General features: G+C 37.9%; 1 protein-coding gene across 2 annotated transcripts in view; it reads left to right on the top strand.

Moving 5' to 3' along the window:
- Positions 1–7,366, top strand: part of LOC142152036 (uncharacterized) — a 42,050-nt gene extending 34,684 nt beyond the window's left edge. For both annotated transcript variants that reach the window (XM_075208241.1, XM_075208250.1), the window contains exons 4-6: positions 3,347–3,473; positions 4,245–4,353; positions 6,469–7,366. In XM_075208241.1, coding sequence (XP_075064342.1) covers positions 3,347–3,473; positions 4,245–4,353; positions 6,469–6,819 — 587 coding nt within the window. In that variant the 3' untranslated portion in view covers positions 6,820–7,366. The remainder of the gene's footprint in view (positions 1–3,346; positions 3,474–4,244; positions 4,354–6,468) is intronic.
- Positions 7,367–14,914: the final 7,548 nt, after the last annotated feature.

Genomic DNA, 14,914 nt, shown 5'->3' with positions numbered 1-14,914 from the left:
AAGGTAAGCACTTCGGTGGACTTGGACTGACTGAAAAACATTGGTTCTCATGTAAATGTGTTTTATAATTTTTTTAAATGCTCTTCTTAGGAATGAGTTCTGTGACTGCACTAAGGAACATTATGTATGTATGTGTATTATATATATCTCTAGAAAAAAAAAATAATATATATGTATATGTGTGTATGTATATATAATATATAAAAATTATGTCGGCCAAGGTTTTTCTTAGATATATGATTTGACTGAAAATTAATAAACATTTGTGGTAATGTGTGAAGACTTCCTCGAAATCTCACTGTGATTTTGATTTAATGTCTCTGCACTTGTTCTCTGTTCAAGGATTCCCAGGATGCAGAATTGTAATAGATTCTCGCACACATAAAAAAAAAAAGTATTTTACGTTGCTCTGGAAAAGCATCCCAGTTTTACATGGCAAAGGGCAATTAGACACAGTCAAATATTGTCCAGGTTAAAGACTATTTATTTTCCCACATCTGTCACAGTGTAATCTATTTTTTCCTTGCCTATTTAAACAATAATTCATTGTTATACGCAGCCTGCTTTTTGATATTTAGGAATTAAATTTGCTTTGGTAATGAACTGAGAAGTTAATAATCATTTTGCATTGCAAAAAAAAGGCAATTACAGGCTGTCAAGATGTTTAGTGTCGGAGTTCATCTGAGTACTGCAGATGTCTTAGAAGAACATTTGGTAGGTGAAAGGGTGAATTCTAATTAGGAATGAAAAAGGGGTTTTGTTACAGACATTATTTAGTCATGAAGACAAAAGAAGCACTAACCCCTCCCCAATCCATTTGTCAATTGCATGGTATATTCTCTTGTCATGAATGCAATTTTTTTAACCTGCAATCTTGTTTGGCATAGTAAAGAATCTTCTCCCTCTGTGAAAATCCAGTGTGAATTGTAAAAGGGGAGAAAGTTCACATGAATTCCCCTGTTTCCTTATATTGGCCTCCCACAGGACATATGACACAGACTTTTCCCATATTAGAAATAAGGCTATTGTTTATATTCTTTGAGATAAAAAAAAATCTAACTTACAACCAAATGAAATGGCAAGTGCTTGTTTTCTCAATAGAATAAATTAGAAACACCAAAACCTGATAACCCCAAAACACCCAAACCTTTTGTTTTTGTTTGACTGTTTTACTTCATCTAACTAAAGCGTGCTAAATAGAGTTTAAAAGTGGGATAGGCAGAAAATTTATATTTTGGAATTCAAAATCTGTTTCAAAGATAAAAGCACCCCCCCCCCCCCCACACACACACACACGCCAAAAACACCCCACCAAAACAAACACAAGACATGAAAGAACACAAGAACACATACTTCCTCCTCCATTTTACATGTGTAATGCTGCATTGTGAGACGTTCCTCTGAGACTCTCACTGTTGCCTGAGAAGAACTGTATTTTATTGTTGCTGCTAATCACTGGGGTTTCTAGGTGGGAAATACTACTATAATTGTATAGTTATTAGATAAGTGGGACTCATATTGGCCAATCCCCAAATATTGCTGGTATTGCCTTATGGTCAAATGAAAATAGTTTTTATCATTCATTAAATACAGTACTGTATTTTTGTTTAATGGATCACTTTAGCCACTTGATGGCACTTTCTGCAACTATGCTGGCCCAGTCTGTATATGACTCTGAGCTGACATAGTTTAGACTTGTTATGATCGCCGTTTCTCTATAACACGAATTGCTATATGAATATAACTTGGCTGTCAGTGGAAGTGACTGGTCCAGTGAGTGAACAGGATTCCATTGATTCAGTTTCCCCCCATCTAATTGGAAGAATACAGCACTCAATGTGAACTCTTTGTTTTGCATTCAATGGGGGTCGCTAGGAAAAATGCAGACGCTATTCTCTTAGATTCCTATAGTAGTCCAAGGGAGGTTCACTTCTTAATTCTTCTAAAATCCAGTGTAAATTGGATCACCTTGGGAGTGGGGGGGGGGGGGGGAGAGAAGATGATACATTGGGGCTGAGGGGGGTTGGGTGAAATAATGACTGCGGGTGGGGAGATGAATTGGATGCAGGGGGTGACAGGAGCCTTTACAAATTACTGGGGACTTCACAGTACCCTTAGCCCAAGGGCCTACATTCAATATGTTAAATTAACACTTTGGTGGTTGGACACCGCATGAGTAAAGACCTTATTTTGGCCTTGACTGCCACTTGGCATGTGTCACCCTGTGATATCTATACAGAAGTGGCAACACCGTCCCAGGCTGCAAAAATAAATACATTTCAAAGCAATTTGATCATGGCATTTGATGTATTTGATGTAAAGAATCTAATGTCCAAATATAATCTGGTAAGTTAGTTGGCTATAAACAGAATTGACACTGCTTGTGTTGTAGAGAATCTAGACTGTAAGATACAATAAGAAAGGGACTGGTGTGAATGAACAGTCTGGGGTGAATTCAATTGGTCGCGTTACTGCCGAAAGTAATGTGGCCTGTGTACTATTAACGTTATTACGGCAATAGTGGGCATTAATACAGTAATCTTTACAGCTGGTTTTTGCTCGCAGCTCAGGGAGCTGTGAGCAGGAATTCTTTGCCCTGGCCTTCTGGCTTACACATATATATAAGTGTAAGTGAAAATGGCCATTACACATCGGTAGAATGAGCTCCGTACTTTTAATAAAAATTTCCGCCTGTATGTTGAACGGGGTAAAAAATAATTTGGGATTAAAACATGGCTGTTGAAATGAATACTTTGGACTTGTGAATTTGTTAAATTAGTTAAATTCAGCAACAGTCTGTATTTAATATGTAGTTTTCCTTTAATACCATTGCACAACTTCCAACATGCAAGTCCCCAGCAGCCGAACAGGGGACATGGCCACATCATAATGGGTGTGTGGTCACACCCCCAGAGGGCTGTCCATTTACTATAGCCCTTCGCCCAACATTCCTAAAAGTGGGACAACCATGTCCCCAAGCGGGAAATGTTTGCCTCCAATCCTGATGCTTAATGTCCATATTGACCTGTGCGTATTAGCCGATAGGAAGCGCATGAAACTGTTGCAATACATTTTTCTTCAGCCCACCAAACAATTGGATCTGTCCACTTTTGACTTCCACGGGTGTGGGCAAAATTGCCCGTAGCTCTACTTAATTGGTGATCAAGCCAAGCAACCAGATATCAATATGTTGCAGTGTGTGTGTGTGGCTATCTCTACACCAGAAAAATGTCACACCATTGCATAAAATATATACTTTATATATTTTGTTCATTGTTTTAATATTTCATTTTGAAACTATAGTTAATGTAAAATAACTTGAGTTTTTTTTTTAAAAAAATTGCAGATGATCTCACCCAACACGTTCGAGTGAAACACATAGAAGCAGCAACAGGAAAACCACCATTGCTTCAACTTTGTGAATTTTGTGGCCAAGCTGTGAAGCATTACAAAAGCCACAAAATCTTTTGCAGGTATACTTTAACCACCTGAATGGTTGTGCTAATAATAATCTTCAAAGAAAATCTTCATCTAATAATAATCTTCATAGAAACATAATTGCTTTCTCATTTCTGCCTTATTAGAGAAGTCCATATTTTTTGTTTACTATGGTCTGTGATATTCCTGGCTTTGTATATATTTTATTTTCTCATATTTTTATATATTTTTACCTAAAAACCCCTGTGAACATTGATACTTACATTTGCCAGACATTAGAAAAAATGTCTCCAATCAGAATTAAAAGAGAATCTAAAAAAAACAAATAATTTTATTTTACATACTTTAAAAGCCAGCCAATTAGACATACAGACAGCCATTATGGCACTCTCACTCCAAGCAGTTTCATGCGCATGTGCATTTATTTTAAGTCTGATCTGCAAATAGTCTTGCTGTCTGATGTACTGACTTAGGTTGTCAGAGATACAGAATGGCTTGACAGGCTTTTATAGTTACTTTTCCTTATGATTAAAACTGTTAGACAAAAATTTAAATTGAGGACGATTAAGAATATGTCTATGATATATATATAAGACCTATTATATTTGACTGTTTGCCCTGCATACCAAAATTTGACACTGGATTGCTTTCTGAGATTATCATGGAATGTTAGTGGCTTCAACTACTAATGACATTTTGTAACACATTTGTAAGATTAAATATACAATTGTTTATTTTTGAGTAACTTGCTAAAACACTTCACGATAATATTTCTGTTATTTCTCTTGTCTTGCTTTGTTATCCAGCGGAGTAAAGAAATTTAAGTGTGACTTTTGCGTACAGTCCTTCCACCGGATCTCAGAACTAAAGCGACACACGTGGACCCACACTGGGGAACTTCCATATCGCTGCAAAGTAAGTTCTAACACAACTGCAGCTGCATTAAATCACACAAAAAATATGTTGGGTGCTAAAGGTTACATATTCTTTTACAATTTGGTTAATAGGTTTAGTATTGAAAGATTAAAAACATAAGTTATAATGGTTATATACAGTAAAAAAACCAAACAAATGTATACACAAACGCTGCTACCAAAATGAGGTGACTGTATACTTCAAATAACTCCACAAATATATCTTGATAGTGCGGAGTGTAGTATGTATCCCCCATTAAAGCGCACACTGCAATTGAAAAGAATATATATATTTTTTTTATACAAAAAAACAAATATCTATAACTATGTATTCAATAATAAAATAACATATGGGACATCCCATTGTTAACACAAAAATGCCTCTGGCACACTGAAGATAGATAGATATATTGAATACATACATCACTAGAGAGTCAATAAAAGAAATGTTAGAGTTCCACAAAATAAAGGATGCCAGCTGCCTTTACCCAAGAGTGTGAGTATTAACAACCAAAGAGACACCACCTGACCAGAATGTTATATCCATCATTCAGTGCAACCACTCACAAGTCATGATCTCCTTACCAGTGTTACTGTCATGAGCTTAGAAAAGTAAAAATCAAACATCAATCCTCTTAAAAGTCCATAGGAGTATAGTTGGGCACCCACTACAGAAAATTCATGCAATTAACATGCAGATCACACGGTAAAGGTTTTCTTGGTCAGATATTGCATTAGTGTGTATGCTCCGACAATCATGTCTTATCATATCAAAGTACATCACATCTGTTGACTTGCTTTTATAAATTTCCTAAAAACCACGATCAACGTTGGAATTATGTAGTCGAAGTATGTATGCACTCACGACCATCAGTGTAGGCAAATCTCCATAGAGTTTACAGAGTCACAATCTTTTTAGCAAATGGTTATGAGATGAAGAGCACAGATCTGAAGGTAAATCATACACATGAATCTGTATAATCCACGGGACTTTTACTCGCTGGTAAAAATTGTTACAGAAATCACATCTGCAGTAATTCTCTGTACTGTGCACCCAGCTTAATAGCTCAAAAAGTTTAATGTGAAACACTGCAGTGTTAGTTATATGACCTGTTGTAATTCAGTAGAAAAGGATCTTCTAGTAAAAACAGCGTAACATAACAGAACTGCCACTCCAGTGGCAGTGGTGAATCAAGTTTAGCAGTCAGACCTCCTTAAGTAAATCAGGGATTGGTATAGTGTCAAAGACCAAAACATAAAGATATCAATAACATCGCTCACTATTGTGGTTGCCATGTACGTCTGAGGAAACCACTTAGCGGAGAACGGAATGTGTCATGCAAGGTGGTCCAGTGAGCGGTATGAATGATATCTTTATGATTTGATTTTTGACCCTATACCGATCACTGACTTACTTATGGACACCAGACTGCTATAATTAGATTCACCTCTACTCTACAGAAGCCTCTGGACTCGCTACAAGGTTTTCTTGACAATGAAATAAGTGACAATTTTCTTTTTATTATGTTAAACTATCAAATCCTTTGCTGTAAGAACCTTCAGTGTGTCAGGAATTTCTATGTTAAACTGGGATGTGCCCTATGTTATTATTGAATACACATTTATAGATATTTTTATAATACAACTATTCTTTTTAATTAGAGAGTGTGCTTTTATGGTAACACCATTCATACTACACTCTGCGCTACCTGGATCTTAGTATCTATTTGTGCATCTTCAATAAATAACTGAGAATTGACCACAACTAAAGAATTACATATTTGACCTTTTAAAATGTTTAGTGAATCATTTTCATTGGGGTTCATCCATTTTTCAAGAGAACTAGGTCACTCTCTGGAAATTGTGCAGGTCATAAAAATTGCACTGCGATTGTATTCACACATTTTTAAACATTTTTGCATATGTGGGAGACCCTACTCATCTACTTAAGTACTATAGAGGGAGCAGCAAATGGGCTGTACTGAGGACTCCTAATTGGGCATGTCACTGCAAAAACTGTATTCATATTAGGCCAAATTCTATGCATTTCACAATCTATGTCTTCTGTCTGTGTCATGATCAAAATTCAACTCTTTCTTTTAATGATTTTTGACAGATTTGTGGGAAGGGCTGCAGGCATCCCAGTAACATGAAGAAGCACATACGGACTGTGCATAAAGCAGATATGCGGGTTCAGATCAATAGAGAACATGCGTCTCCCAGGTTTTGTAAAAACAGGAGGCCAGCAGCTAAATTTTCAGGACAGATATTGTCACAGACTTTACCTGCTAACCACTCTTTGCCAATGTCTGGCTCTGCTGCAGATCATGTTCTCCAAACAGACTCCTCCGTGTCTCCTGTTTCTCTTTCCTACATCTCCATCTTTACAGGTGATGAACATTCGGCCAATGACTTTATACCATATGACTCACAGAATGCATCACCTGAGACTAGCAGGTCACTGTAACACAGATCTTATTTTTATTTGTGTGCGAGATTTGTGTTTGGAAATATAATTTTTGTTTATGTGAAATTGGTGATTAGATGAGACTAGTTTGCATTTTGTGCTCCTGAGATTTGTAAGGTGTAGAACAAAAAAAATGAAAATGTATCACTTTGAACAGTGGACAAAGAAAGAGATTTTAATGAATTATTAGGTACATCTTTATGAAAATAGCAGATTAACATCTGAAGGCTACCAGGTGTAGATGGAAGACTACCAAAAACTGCCTGACTTAAAAGCATGGTAAACACCACACCAATCAACTTATTTCTAGTTAAATTCTACCCAAAAGTCTTTTGGGTCTGTTGACCAATCCAGCCCTATACCCAGTTTTACTTTTCATGAATGTATGGACCAGCGTATTGTAGGGGATATTTGCTACATATTGTAATTTTTTTTTAAATGTATGCCATGTTCAAGGCAACAAATGTTAAGACAACATTATTAATGTTTAACTAATTTAAAGTACAAGTTTAAGTTCAATTTGATTAAAAATAATTGTAGTGTCATATATTCGTGCATTTTATGAGCATGATAAAAGAGGTAAGCACTCTACGGAGAGGAGTGTTTATTCACATCCATAAAATCACATATCTGCACTTGCAATTTAAAACAGAAAATAAGCTTAACAAAGTCGGATTCAATTGTCTTGCGGACACTCTTTTTTACCGTTACTACTGTAAAACGTAGCGGCCATTTTGCTCGCTGAATCCAAGCAAAAATGAGCATTACTTCTGTAAAAAAACAAAACAAAACAAATCTGAGCAAGCTGTCTTGCTGCCAATCTGCAGGCACTTCGCGTGAAAATTTTGAGAATTGAAATCCCCCTATATGTTTCCTTCACTTGTCGCAGCCTCTTGCAAGTGATTAGACAACTCCAGAAGTAGCAGATTGTACTGGGATTCATGGGAGACAACTCTGCTTCCACATTGATGTCACTATACACGTTCCCAGACAGTTGACTTTCTATATGGTGCATGATAAAAAAGAGAATGGAAGTTCTTTAAATCTCACACAATTCAATCTGATAGCAAGTCAATTCATTACACGTTAATTAAATAGGGATGTATAAAAGGTTTATCTTTTTTTAAATTATTCTTCTAGAAGGACTCTATAATAGTGTTCTAAAACAAAGACTCTAAAGTTCCTTTATAGAGTGCCTTTCTTTTTTTGCTTTTTTTATTTGCCAAGTGAATTTTGATCACAATTGTCCTAGATTGAGCATAAAATGTAAGTGGACTTCATCTATGTTTGAGTTATGGTAATTACTTTAATATTTGTAATTACCATACCCACTTTTTTTTTTACATTTGGCCGACTTTTAGGCTTGAACAACACTGACCTATTAAGAATTACATTTTTCCATGGAACATCTGTGCATGCAGGTACATTGTCACACAATCTGTCAGTCAGAGGCTGACGTTGTTGGATTAGGTGTGGAACTTTCTTTTTTTTATTACCAAATAATAATTTTTATCATCTTCACTAGTCTACCATTTTACAGTAATTTGTTTGCAGTAAATTTTACCAAATTGATGAAAGTTGGTAACATATTTGTATTTAAAACTATTCTAATATTTTGGTGTTGGATTTACAGTGTTCTGTATGTTGTTTGTAGTCAACTTTTTGTCAAAAGCTGCTCTTTTATGGCTAGCGATTGTAACATCGTTTTCCATGTTGTTTTAAGATTTAAGCTATTTATGCATTCTTTTTTGTTTTTGAGCATTCTTCATCTTTCTAATTAATTTGGGGCTGGCTCATTCATATACTGTGTTGAAAATGTGACTACGCTGGTGTTTTTGCAACAACATACTGTACATTTTGCCGTAAATGTGTGCTTTTTTTATTAAAAAGCCACAGAATTAAATTAGGTGTGCTTTTTTTTTTGGTGTACAACAAATGTTTACTTCTAGAGCAGGGGCAGATTTAGACTTTTAGGAGGTTTAGTAATTAATCCGGACTCCTCCCACTTTCTATTTCTGACTCTTCCCCCTTCTAGTATTACGTAGGTCCTGAACCCTACTTAACTAAGAATCTTAGCTTAGTACATCCATCCAATTATCAGTGTCTATTTATTATACCTCTTTGGAGTAATTACATCAGAAAATATGGCTATTACAAGTTTATTAGACTTACTCCGTTCATATTAAATAACTACAAATGTTTAGTAAATTTTTTATACTTTTAAGTTCAGGATCATGAATCACTAATGAGTTCAGGTTCTGATAGATCTAGAGTCACTGTATCCTAAAGGGTTTGTTGTAAGTGTCAACTTTTACTAAATTATGAAAGTAGGTGTTCTCCTCAAAGTCAGTAAATTGGTGAAGGTAGGTGAGATTAGTACTTACGCCTGGAAAATACTTACTATAGATACACAATGGGTCAAAGTACATTACTGTATCTTTTTGTAGTGTCACTTATCTGGCTGGCCTGGAATATTTACCAAAGGCCTTATGTTTATCCAAATCTCCTGATGTGGAGTAGTGTCCAGAACGTCTTAACCCCTCTATTCTCTGGGATCCGGTTGATGGCACGGCATGTCTCTTTTCAGATGACCGCTGCTGCATTCTCTTTCCCTACACTAATCTCTGTCTACTAACTTTTTCTCTAAGATCTCCCTAATAGTCCCTATTGTATCCCAAGCCTGAGGCTTCCCTTTCCTTCCTTGTTCACCATTGCCCACTTCTTTTCACTTCGGACTTCCCTCGCTGTTGCTGTTCCTCTTCTCAGACTCTTAAGTTATCTGTGCAGTCTCTAAGTCTCCATTTATCCATATCCATCATTATAACACATTATCTGTCCTCAAAATGGTGGCTGCATACATGACGCTCCCCGTTTTAAACTGTCTCTCCCACCGCTCTTTACCATTTGACTATCCTCCTGCATCATCTTCACCCCTGTCCATTTGTCCCAGCCTCCTGTTGCTTTCTTCCCTCACTATTTTGTTTTCATCCTTTTTCTGCTTTTCCAGTGTCCTGTCTTAGGATAGTCTTACTCACAATTGCTTCTTGGCTGATCTCCCTTTTCTCTATTCACCACTCATATATTCTCCCCTTACTTGTGCCTCACACTTGGCAAGAGTGAGTAGAATATACTTCCTATACAATAGATGCAGAGCTGAATGCATAAAAGTAACGTTATGTGTGTGGCATGGCTGCAAAGTGGAGAAGATGTTTTTTTCAGAGCTCCTCTCTGTATTATCACAAAAAGTCATTAAAAGCCACCAAAATTAATATTATCCAACTATCCCCAGTTCTTGTGGTGGATGCTGTCCATAGACTCTATTGGACCCCAAGATTGATTAGAAACCCCAGTTGTCTCACTTGGCTTCTCACCAGCCTGGCCCTATCATATTTGCAGAATTGCAAAATAGTGGCATTGCCAATATTAGCCCCTAAGAGTCTTGTGAAGAGCTAGAGTGTAGCCATTACCTTGGGAGCCCCAAAATCTAATCTCTGATAGTTTTGTGATCAACGCTATGGATGAGTTTCATTCCTTTCCAGCTTAGATGCGGACTTGGTCTCATCATGAGCTGATCACTGCATTACAGGGCAATATAAAAATAAAATAAGTCGGTCCTATAGTATTAATCTGTTATGTCTTTAAAAATAAATTTCCCTGGACTACATTGCTGTCTAAAGCAAATAAAAAGCATTATGACTTTTCTCGAGTTGTACTATAAGTGCTAGCCACTGCTCATAGAGCCCGGGGTGTCAAACATTCAAGTCTGGAGGATTGTTCTCGGCCCCGCCACTGTCCTCCAGCTCACCATGTAGCACTGTGTCTTGTGTAACCCTACACCGTCATTTATTCTCCTGAGCGGAGCAAGATTGAATTTTATGACATCACAATTACTATCTGACTATGTCAGCCATCTATGTAAGACCCCTGATTCCTGCCTGTTTCCATTATAACTGCCCTGGAGAAGCATTGACCCAAGCTTAATACCTCTAGCCGCACTGCTTACTACAGTTCTTGAAAGACCTGACAACAAATCTGGTTACACTGTTGTATTCACATATAGATTCTCTGGGCACAAATATTGTTCTCATACCTGAGGAAAAATATTTGGTTTATAAACCTAACCACTAGGACCTACACAATCTAGCTGATTTCCAAAGAAGCATAAAGAGTCTTAAAACCCCGTTGGAACCCACTTTATTTGCCACCAGGCTTGATTTCAGTGTCCTCTTCAAAACATATTCTTTTTTGCAGCCACAATCATAGGCCTGAGAGGTGTGAAACACTGCTGTTTAAAAATTCAGATCTACAATCTCTATCAACAGAGATTTCCCCAAAGCAAGCAAATCACCCATGGAGTCAAAACAATTTTTTCATTATACATAGTTTCAATCATCCATTGTTAGGGTAACACATATTAAATGGCTGCAGCCTTGAGAGTCATTATCATCGTCATCATTTATTTATATAGCCCAACATATTCCGTAGTGCTTTACAATTGGGGACAAACACAATAAAGTAATAAACAAACTGGGTAAAACAGACAAAGAGGTGAGAAGGCCTTGCTCGCAAACTTACAATCTATAGGACAGTGGGAATTTGATACATGAGGTTAAAGCTACATTTTGCATTTCGGTCCAACCAGACTGCAAATGTAAAAAGTGATTTGTAAGACCAGTAAGGAGGGAATTGCAATAGTCAATGCGGGAGATAAGTGCATGAATTAAGGTTTTTGCAGTGTCTTGTGTAAGATATGTGCGTATTCTGGAAATGTTTTTTAGGTGTATGTAACATGATTTAGATATAGAGTCGATGTGGGAAACAAAGGATAGTTCTGAGTCAAAGATCACACTTAGGCAGCGAGCTTGAGAGGTGGGGTTTAAGGTCATGTTATCAACAGAGATAGAAATGTCAGGTATGCTCTTGTATGTGGGTGGGAATATTATTAACTCTGTTTTAGAAAGATTGAGTTTGATTTGGCGAGAGAACATCCAAGATGATGAATATGGCATAAAAACAGTCAGTTACACGGGACAACAGAGATGTCGAGAGATCAGGAGAGGATAGATAAATTTCCATGAGAAGAGGTATAAATAGAGACCAGCAGAGGACCTAGCACTGAGCCTTGCGGTACTCCAACTGATGAAGGAAGCGGAGCAGAGGTGGATCCAGAGGAATTAACCGTGAAAGAGCGATTAAAAAGGTAGGAGGACAACCAGGATAGGACAGTGTCTTGAAGACCTAGGGATTGCAGTGTTTGTATGAGACGTAAGTGGCCAACGGTGTCAAATGCAGCAGAGAGATCCAGGAGAATTAGGAGAGAGTAATAGCGTTTAGTTTTAGCAGTAATCAGATCATTGACAACCTTAGTCAACACACTCTATGTGGAGTGTTGAGAACGAAAGCCAAATTGAAGAGGATCCAATAGGTTGTTTGCAGAAAGGAAGCATGTGAGGTGAGTGTAGGCAAGTCTCTCTAGAAGCTTGGAGGGGCACGGGAGCTGAGAGATGGGACAGTAATTTAAGAGAGAGTTTGGGGTCAGAATTTTGTTTTTTCAGAATAGAAGTAATCACTGCGTGCTTGTATAGTGATGGAAAGATGCCAGTAAAGAGCGAGAGATTACAGAGTTTAGTTAGACTTGAAATGAGCACAGGAGACAGGGATCTACCAATTTGTGAGGGAATAGGATCAAGAGAACAGGAGGTAGAGTAGGAAGATAAGAAGAGTGTAGATGCTTCCTCTTCATTTGTGGGGTCAAATGAAGAGAGGGTGTCAGAGGGTGATGGAAAGGAAGAGTCTTATGCCTGCAGCCATTTTATTAGATTGAATACATATATCCAAGAGTCTTTATAATTCTTGTGTCCAAGTCCACTGTAATCTTTAAAATGCTAAATGGGAAAAAATCAGGGGCCTCTCAGGAACTTTCTCATTTCTTCTAAAAGAAGCAACCATTGGAGCCTCGTCCAACCAACTCTCTAGGCTAGCTACCAATAGTGACATCACCTGCATTCTAAGTGAAACTAAATCATGAAAACAGACCGTCCAATCTGAAATACAGAAGGCCGTAGCAGGTTTACGGTTAGAGGTGGCTGACAATGAAGCTAGTAGGACTTAGTTGGAGAAGGTGTTCCACTTTCAAAACAAGATTGAGGATACTATGGAGTCCTTCCACAGTTACTTAAGGACAAGCAAAAGAACTTAGACAACAGAGGTAGGAGGAACAACCTCTACAAAATAACATTCCTGAGTTCATGGAGTCCAACCCAATTAGGACTTTTTTAAGAAGTTTCTTTTGCTCATATTGCCCTGAACTTCCACTCTGACCAGCTCCACATGGACAGGGCACATAGAATGTTATGTGCTAGCCTTCATCCCTGAGTTCCTTCCAATGAGGTCCCCACGCTCCACTACTGGAAGACCAAAGAGAACTTCTCAAACCGTCTAGAAGCAATGAAAAATGTACCTTTGAAGATCTACGGCTCTGTATTTCAGGATCTAGCACCAACCACTCTGAAGAAAATATGAACTAAGGAACATAACTCAGGCTTTGAGAGATAACAATCAATTATAAATGGACCTTTCATTTCAATTTAATAGTAACTAACGAGGGTAAAAAAGACTCCAGATGTACCTTTTGTCCATGTTTACTCCATTGCTAGATTAAGAAAACTGAGATTACAGGGTCTTTGCTACTTTAAAATGACCTCCTATAATATACAGATTAACTTTTGGCTGTAGCCTGGGAGGGCATGTTTTGTTTCCTCTCCCCCAGCACACATGTACCTGGGCTCTACCTCCTACATGTCCATGGGGAAAAATGTTGAGCTTATGTTTGTATTTCAGCCAGTCATTACCCGTACCCTACGCCCAACAACCCTGACAAGTACCTTAAGTGCAATTAACTCCCCCCCAATCCTTATTCCACTCCCCATCTTGACTCCCTCTAGGAGTTGTACTCCTTAAATTTGCTAAGATTGAACTTGTCCCTTTTTACCATCTCTTCCCATACATTAATGGCCATTACATCCATTTTCTTTTGAGGCTGCCTAGACCTTTAACATTAAGGGGGGTATTCAATTGTTCGGAAATCCCGTCGCGTATAAACTATTACCGTTATTACTGTAGTAGTTAGCTGGATTTCAGCTCATGGCTCAGGAAGCTGCGAGCTGAAATCCAGCAAGAAAATTACTGTAGTAACGGTTTTTCCGCGCACTATTACTGTAATAACGGAAATAGTGCGCAGACCGCGAGGATTTTTTGGCGTTTTCGCCGACAATTAAATACCCCACTAAAAGTGCTATAAAATCTTCTTTACTCTGAAACAGCTGTCAAAGGATGTTGTATTTCTAGAGGAAATTCAGTTCCCAGAGAAGAAACATACTGAATAATTCTCCAGGATATATCTTGCTGCCTTCATGTGATCCCAAAAATAAGAGGAGAGTAGCTTATTGCAAATCATTTCAATTTTAAGCCAGATGACCTGATTGTGGTTAAAATAGGTATATACCGGCGGTTCCCAAACTGTGCGCCGCGGCTCCCAGGGGTGCCGCTTTGCCTAAGTGAAAGCTAATAGCGAAACGTGCGTCGGCGGACGCCGCACTCGCTGCTCTGATCCTGTTATCCCCAATAATCAATTTATATGAGCCAGTGATATTAGAACAATAGGGCAGGTTAATCCGCCAGACATAGGTAGCAAAGTGTCAGGAAGGAGGAGATAGCGGGGCACGAAGTGCAGATAGCCTTGCACCTCACAGTCATAGAGCTCTGAATTCGCAGACAGAATTGGTTTATTATTAACAAGTGTATATATCTACCCGTTGGATACGGAGGTTACTGCCTCAGTGGACCTATTGAGGGTTAACTTCTCTCTATGACAACAAGAGTAGATACCCTCAAAGTAAAGATCGGTGACCATAGTGGCTATATGAGGGAATGCCCTAAGCTGTAGCAGTTAAATATCATAATAGATACATTGTAATTATTGGAAGTTAATTCTGTGACTCTGCTACCTATAAGGAGATATATCTGTGGCTACAAAGAAGGGAGATATTAAGGGCTGGTGATATAAATGAATATATATGATAAGAATTACAAAACC

The sequence above is a fragment of the Mixophyes fleayi genome, chromosome 1, assembly GCF_038048845.1.
Source record: "Mixophyes fleayi isolate aMixFle1 chromosome 1, aMixFle1.hap1, whole genome shotgun sequence".
NCBI lineage: Eukaryota > Metazoa > Chordata > Amphibia > Anura > Limnodynastidae > Mixophyes > Mixophyes fleayi.
The sequence above is the reverse complement of the archived record's forward strand: the minus strand, read 5'-3'. Positions and strand labels throughout refer to the sequence as shown.